This window comes from Bos indicus x Bos taurus, chromosome 13 (genome assembly GCF_003369695.1).
Source record: "Bos indicus x Bos taurus breed Angus x Brahman F1 hybrid chromosome 13, Bos_hybrid_MaternalHap_v2.0, whole genome shotgun sequence".
Taxonomy (NCBI): domain Eukaryota; kingdom Metazoa; phylum Chordata; class Mammalia; order Artiodactyla; family Bovidae; genus Bos; species Bos indicus x Bos taurus.
The window spans coordinates 40696269-40713048 of NC_040088.1; the positions used below are offsets into that span (position 1 = coordinate 40696269).

The window sequence follows — 16780 nt, forward strand, 5'->3', positions numbered from 1 at the left end:
TGCGGTTCCCCGCGCCGCGAAGCCGTCGGAGCTGGAAGACGCACCGGTTGAAACGCCGGCAGCCCGCCCCGGGACCCCGTACCCCGGGCTCCGGGAGGCCCCCCTTCCCCAGCTGCTCCCCTTCCCTTGGCGCCCCGCTCTGGAGCCCGAGGGGAGGAATTGGGAGGGGCGGGGCGGGGGCAGGGCCTGAGGGCGGGCCCGGGGCGTTGGCCGGAGGGGCGGGGCGTTGGCGGAGTCAGGGAGGGGCGCGACCGCGCGAGGACCGGGAGCGGGAGCGGGATTGGGCGAGGGCCGGGGCGGTGGCATGGGGGCGGGGCCTTTGGCGGGGCGGGACCGGGGCGGGGCGTGGGCACGCGGGCGCCCGGTTGCCACAGGGCTCTGAGGCGCGGGACTCTGAGGCGCGATGGCGGCGCGCTGCTTGGGCCGCGGCGTCGGGCGGCTACTGGGCGGCCTCCGCGGGGTTGGGGTGCGGGCGCTGGCGGCCCCCCGGCTCTGGAGCAGCGCCTCCGCCTCCGTAGCGCCACCCGGCTCCTACCAAGAGCGAATCGCGCTTGCAGCTCGCGAGCCCGCCGCCTTCTGGGGGCCACTGGCGCGGGACGCTCTCGTGTGGGACACCCCTTACCACACGGTGAGCGACTGCGACTTCCGCAGCGGCAGGATCAGCTGGTTCCTGGGAGGCCAGTTAAACGTGTCTGGTGAGTGGGCCTGGGGACCGGGGCGCCCCAGCTCGCGCGGCCGGGGGACCCCGAGCCCAGCATGCGGTGGCTCCACACGCCCCCTCCTCGGCGCTCCGGCGTCGCTCCCCGGCAAGCGACGCGGCCACCCCGCCCCAACCCCTCCGGCCCGGCCCCGACTCCTCGGTCGTGGCTCGGGCTCCCCGGCGCCCCCCCCGAGTCTAACGGTGGCCCCCACTGGCCCTAACACCGAGCGTGCCGCTCGTGGGGTGGAAGGCAAGGGGCGCGCCAGGAGCAGGACTTCCCGCCCGCGGGGCCGGCCGGCGACAGAACCGAAAAGCTTCTGGCCGTTGTCACCGCCAGGTGCCGGCCGGCGACCCGCCTGGGGAGCAGCCCTGCCCGTGTAAACAAACGGAGCCGCGCCGGGTGGCGGGGAGGAGGAAGCCGCGCCGGCAGCCGGAGTCAGCCCGCGGGCGGGCGGGCGGGCGGGAAGGAAGCAGTAGTGGGACCTCCCCTCTCTCAGTTTCACCTTCGCCCCGAAGACCCAGGGGCCCGGTCTTCCGAGGTCTTAGAAGCCAGCTGCATCCCCAGTCTGTCCTCTCTGGCCCCTACTGGAGATTGAATCCCCTACGGTTCTGTCCAGACTTGGGACTGGGGTTCACACTGCCAGCCATGCCCCCGGTCCGCCAGGGGCAGAAGGCCCAGCAACTGAGGGAAGGAGGAGGCAGGCTAGGTCTAGGGTGTGAGCAGCCAGATGGGGCGCGGTCAGAGGGGCTCAAGGAGGAAGGGGGTAATGGGATAGATGGGAGTCTAGGGGCTGTTTAAGGAAAGGTCTTCCTGACCAAGGCCTGAACTGGGTAGCGGGGTCTAAGTCTCCAGGTTCCACTTCTTTACTGGTCCAGTTTTTCTGTTCCTCTGAGTCTCAGCATCCTCCTGTGTAGACTGCTGCTACTGCTGCTGCTGCTAAGTTGCTTCAGTTGTGTCCGACTCTGTGCGACCCCATAGATGGCAGCCCACCAGGCTCCCCCATCCCTGGGATTCTCCAGGCAAGAACACTGGAGTGGGTTGCAATTTCCTTCTCCAATGCATGAAAGTGAAAAGTGAAAGTGAAGTCGCTCAGTCGTGTCCAACTCTTAGCGACCCCATGGACTGCATGCAGCCCACCAGGCTCCTCCGTCCATGGGATTTTCCAGGCAAGAGTACTGGAGTGGGGTGCCATTGCCTTCTCTGCCTGTGTAGACTAGAGGTCGCAATACCCACCTGAGGGGCTGGTTGTGATGACCAGGCACACAGGGTATGGAACAGACCCAGCACTTACTAGTGAGCAATAAGTGGTAGTGATTTTGACTTGTGAAATTTAGAAGTAGCCAGAGTTACAGGTAGTTTCTTGCAGTTATTTTTCAAGCAAAGATATTTAAGGGAACTTTGGACCAGACTTTTTTTTATATATATTGTATATTGCTTTGCTGATTTAATAAAAATGACTCAGTAGATAAGTGTCTTCTTTAGAATTGAGTCAGCAGAAAGTGTCCTTGGATTAGTGGGAGAAAAACTAAACCCTTAGGTTTGCAGGGTTGGTGGAATGCACCCTGGATTGAGAGAGCTGCGTACAGGGGGAAGGGGTAGAAGGTTGCAGTTCCTTTAGAAGCTGCCTTGGACTTGGGCGACCTGAGGCTGCCAGGGACATTCAAGGTGAACTCGTGCCACCTTTCACTCTCAGATAAGAAGTGGGGAGTGGTGGTGGTGGTGTAATGACAGATCCAGTGCGACGGGCAGCCAGGGCCTTGTGAGCCCTACTCGGTCAGGTTCAAGGTCAGGGTTAGGGTGTGCAACAAGACACTCCTCTGCCTCTTTTTCTTCATTTATTTCTCCTTTATGGTTACCTTAGCCAGAAACTGAACTTCAGAAAACTGCCTTGTAGAAAAACAGCATTTCAGCCACATTCTCTCATCAAATGTGTATGTGACCCACTCATCTGTCAGAAATATCTCTGATGGTCACCAGTGTCTGTAAATCAGAGGTGATCATATGAAAAAGGACCAGACCAAGTCATGGCTATCCTGGGAGCCACTAGAAAAGTTGTGGGCTGGGGTGGGAGGGGGTGTGTTTTGGCATGCTCTGTCTGTGTGATGGTCGTGCGATGATGGCTTATTTCAAAGGAGCGTCACTTAAAACTCAGTTTGCCCCTTCAGGAAGGTCTGTACGTACAGTTTTCAAAGTGTGGTCCCTGGATCAGCAGCATCAGCAAGACCTGTGAACTTTGTAGAAACATCCTAGATGGCCAGAGCCAGGAACCTGGGGGTGGATCCTCCAGGTGATCCTGATACACACTTAAGGTTGAGAACCACTGATCTGTGTCCAACCAGGGCAGGTGGGGCACCACTAAATGGGTGGGTTGGGATGAATGCCAATCTGTCTCTCTCAAACAAACAAAGAGTCCTTGGGTGGTACCGTACACTTCAGTGGTGCTGGGTGTGTCTTTGGAATCATCAGATCAGATCAGATCAGTCGCTCAGTCGTGTCCGACTCTGGGTTTGAATCCTTGTTTTCCCCTGACCATTTTTTTTTCTATCTAAAGTCTTGCCAAGTGCTTAATTTTTTAAAATTCATTTTTTTAGTTGGAGTATAGTTGATTTACAATTGTGTTAGCTACACAGCAAAGTGAGTCAAGTATATATATACATATATCCACTCTTTCAGATTCTATTCCCATATAGGTCATTACAGAGTACTGAATAAAGTTCCCTGTGCTCTACAGTAGGTTCTTATTAGTTTACACTATTTTATGTATAGTAGTGTGTCTGTGTCAATCCCACTCTCCCAATTTACTCCTCCTGCCCTTCCCTGACTGTTCTTTGGTGCGTCTCCTCATTTGTAACGTGAGAACAGTGCGTAACTGAAATTCTGTTCCAGTTCCTATCCGTGCCATTTTCTTAGTCTCTCGGATTCCGTGGGTCAGGACTTTGGACAGGGCCTGACGGGAGTGGCTTGCCTCTGCTCCCCGCTTGTGGGACTCTAGTCATCTACCTTGCTCACTCCCAAGTCTGCGGCCTGGCCTGCAGGCAGGGCTTAGCTGGAGCTGTGGCCCGGAGCACCCACAAGGAGCTTCTCACAAGGTGGTGACTAGACCCAGGGCTGTTGGCTACCAGAGGTCCCAGAGACCAAGGCAGAAGCTGCTAGGCTTCTGACCAGCGGCAGGTGACCTGGGACTGCGTGTTAGCATTGAATGTGAAAATGCTTGTGAAGCACTCTGCACTGTCTTCAGAACATTCCTTGCACCCAATCACTGGCCTTTGTTATTTATTAATGAATCCTGGGAGGAGGCTGTAACCTTGAACCTGCTCTTCTGCCGTGTTGCTTTGCCTCTGAATGGGACCACACAGGTTTTCCATCTGACCAGCCTATTCTGGGAAGCAGGCTGAGGAGGGCACGCAGGTGGCTGACGTGGCTCTGAAAGCCCTCCTGGACCATGGGAGAGCCAGGCCGGTGGGGGGTTGTGGTGTCAGAGGGCCCTGGGAGGGGTGGGGTAGGGGTGGGGAGGTAGACCTGACACCCCCTGCAGTGACTGGTTTGCATGAAACCCTAAGCTCTTTAGAAAGCCACGTTCTGATAAAAACTCCAGCTTTTGAAGTTTGGCTCTTTCCCTCGCAGGGCTCAACAGATGTGTTTGCTCCGTGGGTATAAACTTGAGACATCAGGAAGCTGCAGATGCAGAACTGGAGGGTAGTGACGTGTTGCTTTCAGAATACAAAACGAAACTCTATTTTGAGTCTGAATTTGAAACACACGTATGTGTATTCTTACTTTCAAGCTTGGGGATAGACTGTTTATAACTAGCATTGAACACAGAGATTCCTTGGACACTTTTTGGAACATTCCTTGTAGCAGTGGAAACCATTTCGCTGTAGCTCTCTCCTCTTCATGACATGTCTCAAATAATTCAAACGGCAGAAACGTTGAGATGGCGAGAGCCTGCCTCCGAGGCTGCATTTCCTCCCAGTGGCTGAAGTAGCTCACTCAGGTCTTTCAAGGAACTCTCAGTGAACACATGACCTCAGGTCTTAGGAGGAGGGACCCTCGGAAAGCTCTGAATCCTCCCCAGTTGTTAGAGACATGACTTACTTTAAATAGCAGATGTTTCTGGAAAGTTGGCAAATACAGTTTTTGTGATTGACGTAATACCTCAAATTATGCCAGGGAGGTTTTCTATTTAAAGAAAACCTATTGTGACTCCTCTTGTGAATATTAACTCCCTCATCTCTTTGGATTAAAATTAAATTTTTGTAAAGGGAGGAGGGGCAGGGATGCATTTAAACAACCAACAAGTTTGTTGGATGGAAATGCCTGCATTCGTGTGTACATGTTTATGATGAAACTGATGACCCCCTGGTCACCTTTTCTTTTTTTAATAATATCTTAATTATTTTTTTATGTGGGCCATCTTTTAAAAGTTTTTATTGAATTTATTACAACATTGCTTCTGTTTTATGTTTTGATTTGTTTGGCCTCAAGGCTTGTGGGATCTTACCCTCCTGACCAGGGGTCAAACCCACACCCCTGCATTGTAAGGCGAAGTCTTAACCACTGGATTGGCAGGGAAGTCCCTCATCACCTCTTCTTAAAAAGAAACCCAAACTCACCACACACACCCGCTTACCTGCTTGCAGAGCCATATCAGGCCCGGGTGCAGACTTGCCCTTAGGTGAACTTTGTGATGCCTCATCTCATGACATCCTTGTGACACCAATTTGAAGTGTCTGGAGGCCCCATTGTACAGATGTGGATGTAAGGGCTCTAGCTCGTGTTTGGTGGGGATCATGCATAAAATGCCCCAGTGCCTTGGAGCCTGCATTCTGATGAGGAGAAGGACCACGGATCAGTAAAGGAGCAGGTTCACACTGGTGATAGTGCTCAAGGTTTTACAGCTGCTAAGGGGAGAATTAGGAAGTTTGTCCCTTCATCCCCTGCCCCCTGCCGAGGTGAAGGAATCTTAGGGAAGTGGTCCCTGCACATAGGGACCTTGTGACCCAGATGGAGGTGGATTTAGCAGAGCTGATGTTGTGTCAGAATGGGGGCTGCTGGGAAGATGAGTCAGTGACGAATGGGGTTGTGGGAGGAGAGATCACTGTGTGCTGGGAAGTTTGGAAAAGGATCGAAATAAGAGGTCGGGTTTGAGCCAAACCTTAAGTTGCTCTATCTCCTTGCCCAACTTTTCTTGGAAATACTTGGAAATGAAATTCCGTTGTCTTGCTGCCCAGTTCTTTGGTGGAGGCTGTTTTTAAAAAATGAGAGATGTAAGGGTTTCCTTCTCTTCCTCCTTTTTTTTTTCTCCCCTCTGCACTTGAGGCAACAGCAGGAGCAATGCAGATGTGTTAAAAGTCAACACACACATGGCATCATACAGCCACGCCACCTCAGACTGGCCCTGTGCTTTCTCTGGACACTGTCATCTGAGGGTTGTCCGTGGCAGCTGTGAACTCAGTTTCCTTTGGGGACACAGTCGCACCCCATGGCAGGAAAACTCCAGTGGCATCTAATTACTACCATGCCTCCTAGAGTCCGGAACCATTACCACCACCAGTTAGAGAGTAAGATTTAGAGGTGGTGTTTAGAGATAAATAGACGAGTCTATGGTTAGTGAGTGGTTGGACAGTGGCCTGACTCTACGGTGTGATTTTAACCGTGACCCCAGGCTGCCATCCAGTGAGGGCATGGCCGGATGTCTTGCAGAGATGGCAAGGGTCTTTAATTACTCCTATCCAGGAGTCAGACACAACTTAGTGACTAAACTGCCACCACCACCACTGGAAAAAGAAAGCTGCCCGGGACTCTGGACTGTACATACCAGGAGACTACATCCGCCTGTGTGAAAGAGGTCCTGGACCTGCAGTCACAGCATCAAGTTGGATCCTGGTAGAAGTGAAATCCTCAAGTCCACCCAGACCTGTTCAGTCAGAGACTCAGGGTGGGGCCTCAAAACTTAACATGCTCACAAGTCATCTGGGATCCTGGGGAAGTCAGAAGCCTTGATGTAGGCCCCAAAAGGAAACTTCTTGAGGGACAAAGCCAGGAAGATGAGAAGAGGTCTGTTCCCTCTCCCAGGCACGCACCCAGCCTGGTGTCAGCTGGACCCCACATCATCCTCTAACTTGAGGACTTGGCAGGTCCATCCATCATGCAGAACTTAGGGCTTCCTGTGCTCGGAGCCCTGGGTCAGGCTGCAGGTGTCCAAAGAGGAACCGGGCATGTGACCCCTGCCCACAAAGGGGCAGCAGGCTGGAAACACCACAGTGGGTGTTAGAGTCTGGGAGGCATAAGGTCCCGGGGAAGAGTGGTGCTCCATAGCGGAGTGAGGACGTGTTGGCTGAGACCTGGGGGAGGCTGGGTACCAGATGGTGTGCAGCAGTGGGGAGAGGGGGACGATGTCCCCCAGGCAGGGAGAAACTGTGCAAAGGCCCCGAGGCAGGACCTGAGCAGACTGGGCGTGGCTAGCAAGGGGGGTGACAGGCCCACCCCTGCTGAGAGTGGCCACCACTCAGCTGCCAGGTGTGGTATGGCCTCAGCTGCTGACTGTTCAAGAGGAGTCAGAAACCTGTGGTCTTAGTGTGAAAACTCTTCTGAAGTTTGGACCAGGGCTTCCCTGGTGCTCCAGTGGTTAGGAGTCTGCCTGCCAGTGCAGGGGACTCAGATTCGATCCCTGGTCCAGGAACTAGGGTCCCACGTGCCATGGGACAACTGGGCCTGTGTGTCACAATTACTGAGCCCACGAGCCCCAACCACTGAAGCCTATGTCCCTAGAGCCTGTGCTTCTCAACAAGAGAAGCCAGCATGATGGAAGGCCCACACACCACAACTAGAGAGTAGCCCCTGGCTTTCTGCAACTAGAGAAAGCCTGTGCATGGCAATGAAGACCCAGAACAGCCAAACATAAATAAATATTTAAAAAATGAACTTTGGACCAGACCGACATACACATGACTGATGTCAGGTTTATTGTATAAATCCAAGTTTTGCCACCAAGCCCCTTCTCAGTTTGTCTTTCTGCTTTTGTCTCTTATTTTGTTTTTGGGGGGGGGTGGGGGAGGGGGGAGGATTTGTTCTCTTCTGTTTTTCTAGTAATTCAAAGAACTTTCCTGTGACAGTAAGTAGGAATTTTCCCCATGACATCCACCCTTCATTTATCAAGTTTGTGAGGTATAGCTTATATACCTGTTAGAAACTTGAAATTTTTAAAAAAATTTATTTTTAATTGAAGGATAATTGCTTTATAATATTGCGTTGGTCTCTGTCATACATTAACAGGAATCAGCCATAGGTTTACGTATGTCCCTCCCTCTTGAACTTCCCTCCCACCTCCCAGAGTAAGTGATAGATAAAATATCCTGCTGCTGCTGCTGCTGCTAAGTCGCTTCAGTCGTGTCCGACTCTGTGTGACCCCATAGATGGCAGCCCACCAAGCTCCCCTGTCCCTGGGATTCTCCAGGCAAGAACACTGGAGTGGGTTGCAATTTCCTTCTCCAATGCATGAAAGTGAAAAGTGAAAGAAGTCGCTCAGTCGTGTCCGACTCCCAGCGACCCTATGGACTATAGCCCACCAGGCTCCTCCATCCATGGGATTTTCCAGGCAAGAGTACTGGAGTGGGGTGCCATTGCCTTCTCTGAAAATATCCTGAGAGGGAAAAAATGGGATTCATATGCACACAGGCACACACAGATGCAAGCTAAAGTTTGTAAATGTTTCCATGGGAGTTCACCCTCTCGAGGATTATGGGTTTGTTATGGGGAGAGTCTCCCATAACTTCTGTCAGAATGGTTTTCCATCAGGAAATATTTGTAGGAACTCCCAGCAGGGTGATTATCGGGTGGTGACTGACCTCGTATTCTTGTAACCTCTCAGGATTGCTTTCCATCTGATTCTGACCCAGCCCTGTGAGTTAGACTTGGCAAAGGGTACATCTCCCATTTCTGTAGAAGAAGATTAGTTAGGGAGAAGATAAATAACTGCCCCAAAAGACAGGAAAGGAAAAAATTATATACCTCGACATGAGGGTGACCCTGAAGACCAGGTGGGCAGTGGCTGCTGATCCCAAAGCTGTTTTTAGGTATTTATTTCCCTGCTGATGGGGAGGTGAGGAATGAAGACAGGCCACGAGGGCTGGCTGGAAGGGGCTCTGGCAAAAACCGGCCAGAGCCAAGCTCACCTTGAAGTCCAGTCAGTGGTGGTGAACAGGAAGTTAGCAATGAACATGATCCTAATGATCTTCAGGTTGACAGTAAACCACCACAACCGACCTGTTTTTGTGGGCAGTCATATGACCTGAGCTTCGGTAACAGAGGGGGAGGGGAGCGAGCCTCCTGGAAAACTAGCGAGAGATTTCCCTCGTCAGTGCATCGCTTCTGGGAGCTGGGTGCTGGCTGGATACCTGAGAAGGGATGTGGGGCCTTGTCCGGGATTGCACCCCTACCCCACAAGCACCCTCCACATGCACTGCATGGAATCAGGCCATCCTGTTTGCATCGAGTCTTCTTTCCTGCAGCCCGGGGCTGCAGTGCTCAGCCCTGGCCGTGTCAGAATCGCCAGGGAGCCTTGAAAACCACAGGGCCAGTTGGGTCAGGTCACTGGTGGGGGGTGGGGGGGGGGTGGGGGCGGGGAATGAGGCTGGGGATTGGGACTTGGGGAGTGCTCCACACATGAAGCACTTCTTTAGAATTCCCAGTGGTCACCTGCACCTGAGAGGTCTCTCAACCTAGGGAGAATGGCGCAAACCAGGCCAACTGGACCCTCCCCATTCTGACTCCAGTGGCACCAAGTGTAACGTCCGTGCTCCTGTTTTTGTGCAGTCAACTGCTTGGATCAGCACGTTCAGAAGTCCCCAGAGAGCATCGCTTTGATCTGGGAGCGAGATGAGCCTGGAACTGAAGTGAAGATCACCTACAGGTATGGTGTGTCCCCTGATGGTAGGTGCCTCTGCATGTGCATGTGGGCACTGGTGCCAAACACTGCTGCCAAGCTGTGGATGGGAGGAGGCCTGGCATGCTCATCCACCTGGGCAGTACTTGGTGTCTTTAGATTCTGCTGGAGAGAACAGGGTCCTCAGAAACAAGTATGATGAATGTTCGAGGCACAGGGTCACTCTTGGTCAAGCAGTTCCATGTGCCTGTGACCAGTTCTGGGCACGGCATTATATCAGGGGGCATTTCCACTTTGGAAATGTTCTCTGGTCTCAGGAAAAGTGGATATGAACATGAGCTGAATCACATACACGCTGGGGTAACTAAAATCAGCCCCTCTTAGTGCGTCATGATAGTGGCACAACAGTAAACCCAAGATTTTGAAATGGGGCTAAAATAAAACAAGGGCCATGATATTTAAGGGATCAGAGGGTATCTGTGATCACGTATTCTGTACACCAAGTGTGTGCACTGGGGGGTTTGAGCAGACCTGGCATCGGGAGCAGGTACTTGTCTTCCTGAAGCCCTGCTCCTTCCCGGGACTGTCTTGCTCAGAGGTGTCTGGTCTGTGGCCACATCCTCGTGGGAAAACCCCTTGGCTCAAGCTTCAGTTCACCTTTACAGGGCTATTGCAGGCCTACTGGGAGCCTAGGTTGTGGTCCCTTAGTACCCCAGGTAGTTGTGGGCATGATTACCCTCCTGGTGGGTGGCTCAGGGCTTCTTGGCCAACCATTCAACAGGTGTCACTGAGTGCCACTGTAGCAGTCACGGCAGGCTGGGGTGCATTACGGTAATGAACATCCCCAAGCCCATGGCCCCAGTGTGGGCCAGTGACCCAGTGAAGGTCGCTTTACATGACCTTCAAGCTGAGGTGCTGCTGACAAGGAGCAGCCTCAGGAAGATGGTGCAGCCTGAGGAAGATGGAGAGAGAACGTCCAGTCCTAGCCCAGGGATCCCAGGAACAGAGAGAAGGTGCAGGTGTGCTTGGCTGATGGGGAGGGGAGGAAAGGGACACAGCAGGAGGAGAGTTCAGAGTTCCAGGCCCCAGGGACCCCTGGTTTCCTGCTTGTTTCTCAGACTCAGGTTTTATCACAGATCAAGTGCACCAGGCCTGGTAAAGCTGTGTTCAGGTGGACTCCTGCAGAAGCAGCAAAGTGACGTTTGTTAATCTGCCGTGGCTCCTAGCGGGCCCTGCCCTGCTTATCCCTCCCCCTGCACCCAATACCCTCAGCTGTCACAGTCCCTTTCAGCCTTTACTGCCCATCACTGCACTGAGCTGGGTCCCCTGGACAGATACCCTCCGAACCCCATGTGGCTTGGGAGCCCCGGGCTCTGCGCACTGGAGTCAGGGGCGCTGCTCTAACAGGTGAGCCGCTCCAGAGTTCTTCACCCTTACTGGCCCAACTTGATCTATGTGTGATTGTTCGGTAGAAGATGAAGGCTCTGTGATGGGGGTGGAGGAGGTGAAGGGGGTCCAGCTATGGACTAATTTCCTCCTGTCCTCCTGTGGACCCGGACCATGAGCTGGTGTTGGGCCATGTCGGGCCTCTGAGGGCCTCTGGGCGAGCCTCTGAGTGTGTGGTTGTCACTGTGGGAGAGTCTCAGGAAGATTGCCAGCTCGTTAAACAAAGAACAACTTCATTTCCATTGCAAAGCTGCCCTGAGCAGGTATAAACCTATAAGTGCAGGCAAAGAATTTATTATTCTCTCTAAAAATAAACAGACTCAGCCTAACAAAATGGTTTTACAAACTTCAGCTAGTCTTAATGCCCCGTGACTGTTGCTATTTACTGTTTGAGGGAAAAGAGAAGCGTGTGACTGGGTTGTCTGTAATGGCAGCTAGTTTTTGAGGGACCTGGATTAATCATTTTCCTGGTCATGTTAGGTTTTCAATGTGAGGTTTTCTCCCTCCTGTCTCAGAAGAGAGCTGCCTACACTTGGTGCTGGTTGTCCTGCCAGCATATAAACTGCCACTAAACTGAAGTGCACTCCTGCCAAGTGTCTCACGTGGTGGCACCCAAGGTGCCCCAGGACGGTCACAGGCCTTGGTGGCCTGAAGACAAAAGTTCCAGACCCGTGACCTGAGAGCCCTTGAAGGAGGCTGTGTGGGGCTGAGGTTCTCAGGGACCAGGGTGCCGAGGGCAATGTGCTTTCCTGGGACCCCACCTGCCTCGTCTGTCTGAAGCTTGGGGGACCCGTCTTGTTGCTCAGGGGCATAGGCCTGTCCTTTCTGAGTCTGCCAAGTTCTTCTGAGGAAGTGCATCTGAAGAATCAGCAGAGAGCTTGTAACATGAACCCCCTTCTGCCCCAAATACTAGTGACACATGGGTCCACATGTGCGCACACACCCTTGCACACATACCCGAAACGTGCACGTATCTACAGCCTGCTCTCCATGTCCAAGGATCCTCCTTGGACTGCTCTCCTGGGTTGCAGAGACACCGCCCTGCTCCTACTCTGGGAGTTGGGCCATTGCCTGGGGGTGGGGTCTACGCTGCCTTCAAGTTCTCAGTGCTGTTGGCATGTATTTCCAACTGTGCCTCCCTAGGGTGCGGGAGGTCTGGTAGGACCTGCTTTGGGAACCCTGGGGCAGCCCAGTGTCCCCATCCTGTCCTACGGCTGTCTGCAGCACTGGCTGTGCCAGTTCCCGGGCGCCTCCTGCCTGCTGGGCCGAGGCACGGAGGCCACTAGGCAGCGCGGTGGGCCTTGTGTGGCGCTGGCCGCGTGGCTCTGGGAGAAGGACAGCCTCTTTGGCTGGGGTTCTGTCCTCCAGACACGCTTCCTTCTTCAGGCGTGGTACTCACTTCCTGATGGGAAGTAAAGGGGCAGGGATCAGCCTGGGATGGCCGGCAAGCATCTCCCGGGGAGGAGGGGCAGCCTGTGACCTGAGGCCGGAGCCCGGGCCACAGGGCCGCCCAGCTGATTTCCAGCCTGCCTCTGCACAGAGGTGTGTCTGAACCCGTCTGAGGGAGCCAGCAGGCCGGCAATCCTGGGCCCTCTGGCACTGCCTGAGGTCTGTAACGCCAGGCAGGCACAGATAACTTGGGTGTCTCCCTGAGGGGGTTCAGCCAGATAGCACTGGCTGCTGCTCCTCCCAGCCGTCCACGTACCTATTTCACAAGCTGGTCCTTCATGGTCTGTTCAAGCAGACAGATTCTAGAGATGCTTGGGGGTGGGGATGTGCACAAACACAAATCCCTTTCCCCTAGACAGGTGGGGGACAGTTCAAGACCACTGCCTGCCTGGAGCCTGGAGTCTGGGCCAAGGATTTCCAAGTGGGGAATGGACAGAGGGCGGGGAGCAGAGTGGACAGCTGTGGCTGGCCCCTGTGTACTGCACTCGAGGCCTCTCAGCAGGGGGTGCCTCTGAGCCTGGTGCCCAGTCAGAGCAGAGAGTGGGCTGAGAGTCTTCACCAGGCCCTGACCCAGGATCTCCCATCTGAGGCTCTCTGAGGAGGGGTCCAGACATGAGCCCTTTACAGTTTTTTTAAAACTTTATTTTATTGAAGTATAGTTGATTTACAATGTTGTGTTACTTTCTGCTGTACAGTAAAGTGATTCGGTTATGCATATATGTATATAAATATTCTTTTTCACATCGCTTTCCATTATGGTTTATCACAGGATATTGAATATAGTTCCCTGTGCTCTACAGTAGAACCTTGTCACTTATCCAAGACGTGACCTTTTAAAAAAGCTGGAGCAGATTTTAGCCCTGGCTTGGCCTTCCGCTGTGAATGTGGGTTACTGTGAGGGCAGTGCGGCTGCGGTCGCGGGCAGGCTGTGCAGCTGAGCTGGGTGGCTGGGCTGCAGTGAGGAGAGCAGGCCTTGTCCCCCCCGCCCCCCATGTGCCCACACGTGAGCTGAGTGGAGTTTCCATTGTGGCTTCAGCCCTGGAGGGGGTGATTTCTGTGGTGGTTCCGGCTGGGCTTTCTTATATAGAGGGTGCACAGTGAGGAGCCCCTGTGGAGGCGCAAAGCAGACACATGCCCGCCCCCCCGCCCCGGCCCCATGGAGGGCACCTCCTCCCTGGGGCAGCCGGCATTGAGCATTACTGGCCCCAGTGCAGAGGGGCCACTGGGAACACAGGATGGTCCCCAGGCTCTGAGGCGCCCCTCTGTCTGCGGCAGCCAGACAGCAGCCCTGGGCAGAGGGGGCGGCGAGGTCTGAAGCCTGGAGGTACCTCCTCAGAGGCTGGCTTGTGTCCCAGTTGTGGCCACTTGTACTGTCACAGAAGGGCCACCTGGGCTCTGGCAGGAGGAAGCAGGAAGTCTCGCTGGGACGTGGCTGGAGACGACGTTGAGGAAGTCCTGGGAGTGAGTTTTGAGAGGCCAGGAGGGTTTCACAGGCCAGTGCGCTGAGGGGCGGGGCAGCCGGGTAGGTGCCCTGTGTTCCCACCCACTTTATCCCCGACTGTGGGCGACCTAGAGAACATTTCTGGCTCACGGAGCCTGTTTTCTCCTCCCCTGGGTGCTGGGTGCTGAGCAGCCCAGGGAAATGAAAGCCCAGGCCAGGATCTGGGAGGATACAAGCCTCATTTAGCTGTAGGTCCGGGCCAGGCGAAGGGATGCCAGGAAAGGATTTCAGATTTGATGAGGGGAAGGGCTGGTGGCCCTGCTGCTGCTGGTGCTGGGAGGGGTGGGTGGGTTTTCCAGGAAGAGGACCTCACCTTGGGAGAATAATTTAGGGTCTGCTAAAAGGCAGCACTTTTGCTCCTCCCAGCCCCCAACCTTGCACCTGGCGCTTCTCACCCGCAGATGAATTACAGTTTGCAGCGAGCAAACTCCTGTATTAACAAATTAGGGCAACTGAAGGGGAGGATTATTAACTGGTATAGGGTGGTGGAGAGGTGGGGTGCTTTGGGATGAACCAGCGCCATTTACCGTGAGGCACCAGAACAGGGGCACCTGTCAGGCAGGGGAAGTGGGTTTGTGAGGGTGGGCTCCTCTGGGCTGGGGCACAAGAGGCCAAGGGCCGCCAGGCTTGTGTGCGGTGTCCCCTGCCTGCCTCTGAGTAACTCTGACTGCAGAACTCGGTCAGGAATCCCCATGCAGTCTCCCAGAATCCGGCAGGACTCCTGAGTTACTTGGATCAAGCTGGTTTTAAACCAATATTTAAGTTTCCTTGAGACTTTAGTTTGAAGCTGGCAAATGCTTTGAATTCTTCTCTACAAGATACTGTTTTTCCCTCTTCTTTTGAGCAAGCTCTTGGAATCTCACATTTTAGAATGGCCCTATTTTGGCACCGTAGTGGGAATGTCCTCCACGAGAGTCGACCTTCTTGACGGGGCCTTTCTGGGAAGCCCCTGGCTGACGTTCAGTGTGAATAACAATCGCCTGCCTTGGCACTGGCCCCCTGTTTCTGTGAGCCCCCTTCGGCTGTGTGAAATGTGGGAGGGCCTCGCCTTGTGGGAGGACGAGCAGCCTGCCGAGGGGAGGGGCGGAGCGCAGGCACCCGGGGGTGGGTAAAGGGAGGGGCGAAGGCCTCCGCCTGGCCCCTTGGGACCAGCCTTCCGGGAGGGGAGGGGCTTCTATTCCAGCTGTGTGGTTGGGCTTCTGGCGGCTGCAGACCCGGTGTGCTGGGGGTGTGGGGGCCAGAGCTGTGCCTGGGCGGTGTGGAGGCCGAACCGGCCACGCTCCTCCGCCACCCTCCCCGCCCCCTCCTTGGCCACTTCGAGACTCCAGGAGGTAGAAAATCAAGGCCCCCTGGAGGGAACGGCCCAGGGGGCTGGCAGCCCTGAGATCCCACAGGGCCACCTCGAGGCTCAGCAGACATGCAGCCCCCAGTGTCCATGGTGCCAGACCCTTCCATCTGCTGCCCGAGACCTGCTGCCTGGAGGGTTCCCTATAACCAGCCAGGGGCCTGCTGTCCTGGCCTTGACCCTAGGCCTGGGCAGCCTCTGCTGTGTGGGTGGCTGACGCCTACAGTCTTCACTGGGATTCGCAGTCGTCCTCAGTTGTAAAGCATGAGACCTGACGCCCAGCTGGCCTCGAGGACTCTCAGGCTCCCCGAGCTGGAAAGGCCAGAAAGGGGGTCAGACAATGCAATGTCTGCTCTGTGGGTTGTGCTCTGGAGTTTTGGAAGTGGTAAAGGTGTGAACAGTGGGGCTGCCGGGTGGCCAAACCTGGTGACAGGCCTGCACGCCTGTGTGCAGACAACACATCCCTTCACCAACAAGGGCCGTGTGTTCCTGGCCCCCCGCGCCCACCCCAGGACAAAGTTAACCATGAGTACTGACTGGAGAGGTCAGCGCCAGAGAGCTCCAGGTGGCCTTCAGGAGGGACAAGGGATGGCTACAGAGCAGGTGGGCCTGAGGGCGGTGGAGTCCTGGTGTGGCTGTGGGCTGAGGTACAGAAAATGCAGGTGCTGGAGTGGCTGGGGGGCCGGGCTTGGGGCTCTCAGGCTTTTAGAGGCAGGAGGGGTCACTGTAGGTACCAGGGGAGGGGTGATGGCCTGGGGAGGGAGGAGGGGCTGCCTGGCCCTTCATTTTCTCTGCTGGCCGCCTGTGACTGTTTTGGACCTCATCCGAACCTGGGAAGGCGGGGCGGTCCAGATCCGGGGAGGCTTGACAATTTCCCATCAGCAAATACAGTCAGTGTCCTCTGGGAAGCTGGCGCAAGGTTTCTGGGCCATAGGGAGGGTGAATTCCTTTGCTCGGTCTGGGCTGACAGCCCCATCCTCCCTGCTGGTTATGGTTGGACTGGGGCCGCAGACTTCTCTCGCCTGGGGCTGGCAGGAACCTCAGGGGTTCTTAGTGGGTTGGTGCTGGCTCCCTCTTTGTGAGTGAGGCTCTGAGTCTGGAAAGGAAAGAACTCCTTTTCCAGAGACAAAACTTGGGCTGAAGGCCTGTGCTGAGGTCCAAGGGAAATCAGGCGTGAATTAGGGAAGAAGTCTGACCTGTCACTTCTGTGCCACAGGGTGGTGTCTGGGTGGGAAAGACTTAGATTGAGCGGGAGACAGACCCTGGGGCAGGTGGTTCTGAATGTGGGGCCAAACACTGAATCATGAAGTAAATCCACCCCCCACCCCATTCTCCTCCATCCTGCTGCTGCTGCTGCTCCTGTTGCTAAGTCGCTTCAGTCGTGTCCGACTCTGTGCGACCCCATAGACGGCAGCCAATCGATTAGGCTCAATTCAACTACTGTGAGTGGCCTG

The 16780-nt window shown here is 54.9% G+C and overlaps 1 protein-coding gene across 2 annotated transcripts in view; it reads left to right on the forward strand.

Moving 5' to 3' along the window:
- The first annotated feature begins 325 nt into the window (after positions 1–325).
- Positions 326–16780, forward strand: part of ACSS1 (acyl-CoA synthetase short chain family member 1) — a 45052-nt gene continuing 28597 nt past the window's right edge. Inside the window, exons 1-2 of one of the 2 annotated variants that reach the window (XM_027559548.1) lie at positions 326–695; positions 9516–9612. In XM_027559548.1, the coding sequence (XP_027415349.1) occupies positions 404–695; positions 9516–9612 (389 nt within the window). In that variant the 5' untranslated portion in view covers positions 326–403. The remainder of the gene's footprint in view (positions 696–9515; positions 9613–16780) is intronic. The other variant, XR_003514110.1, reaches the window with a different exon arrangement.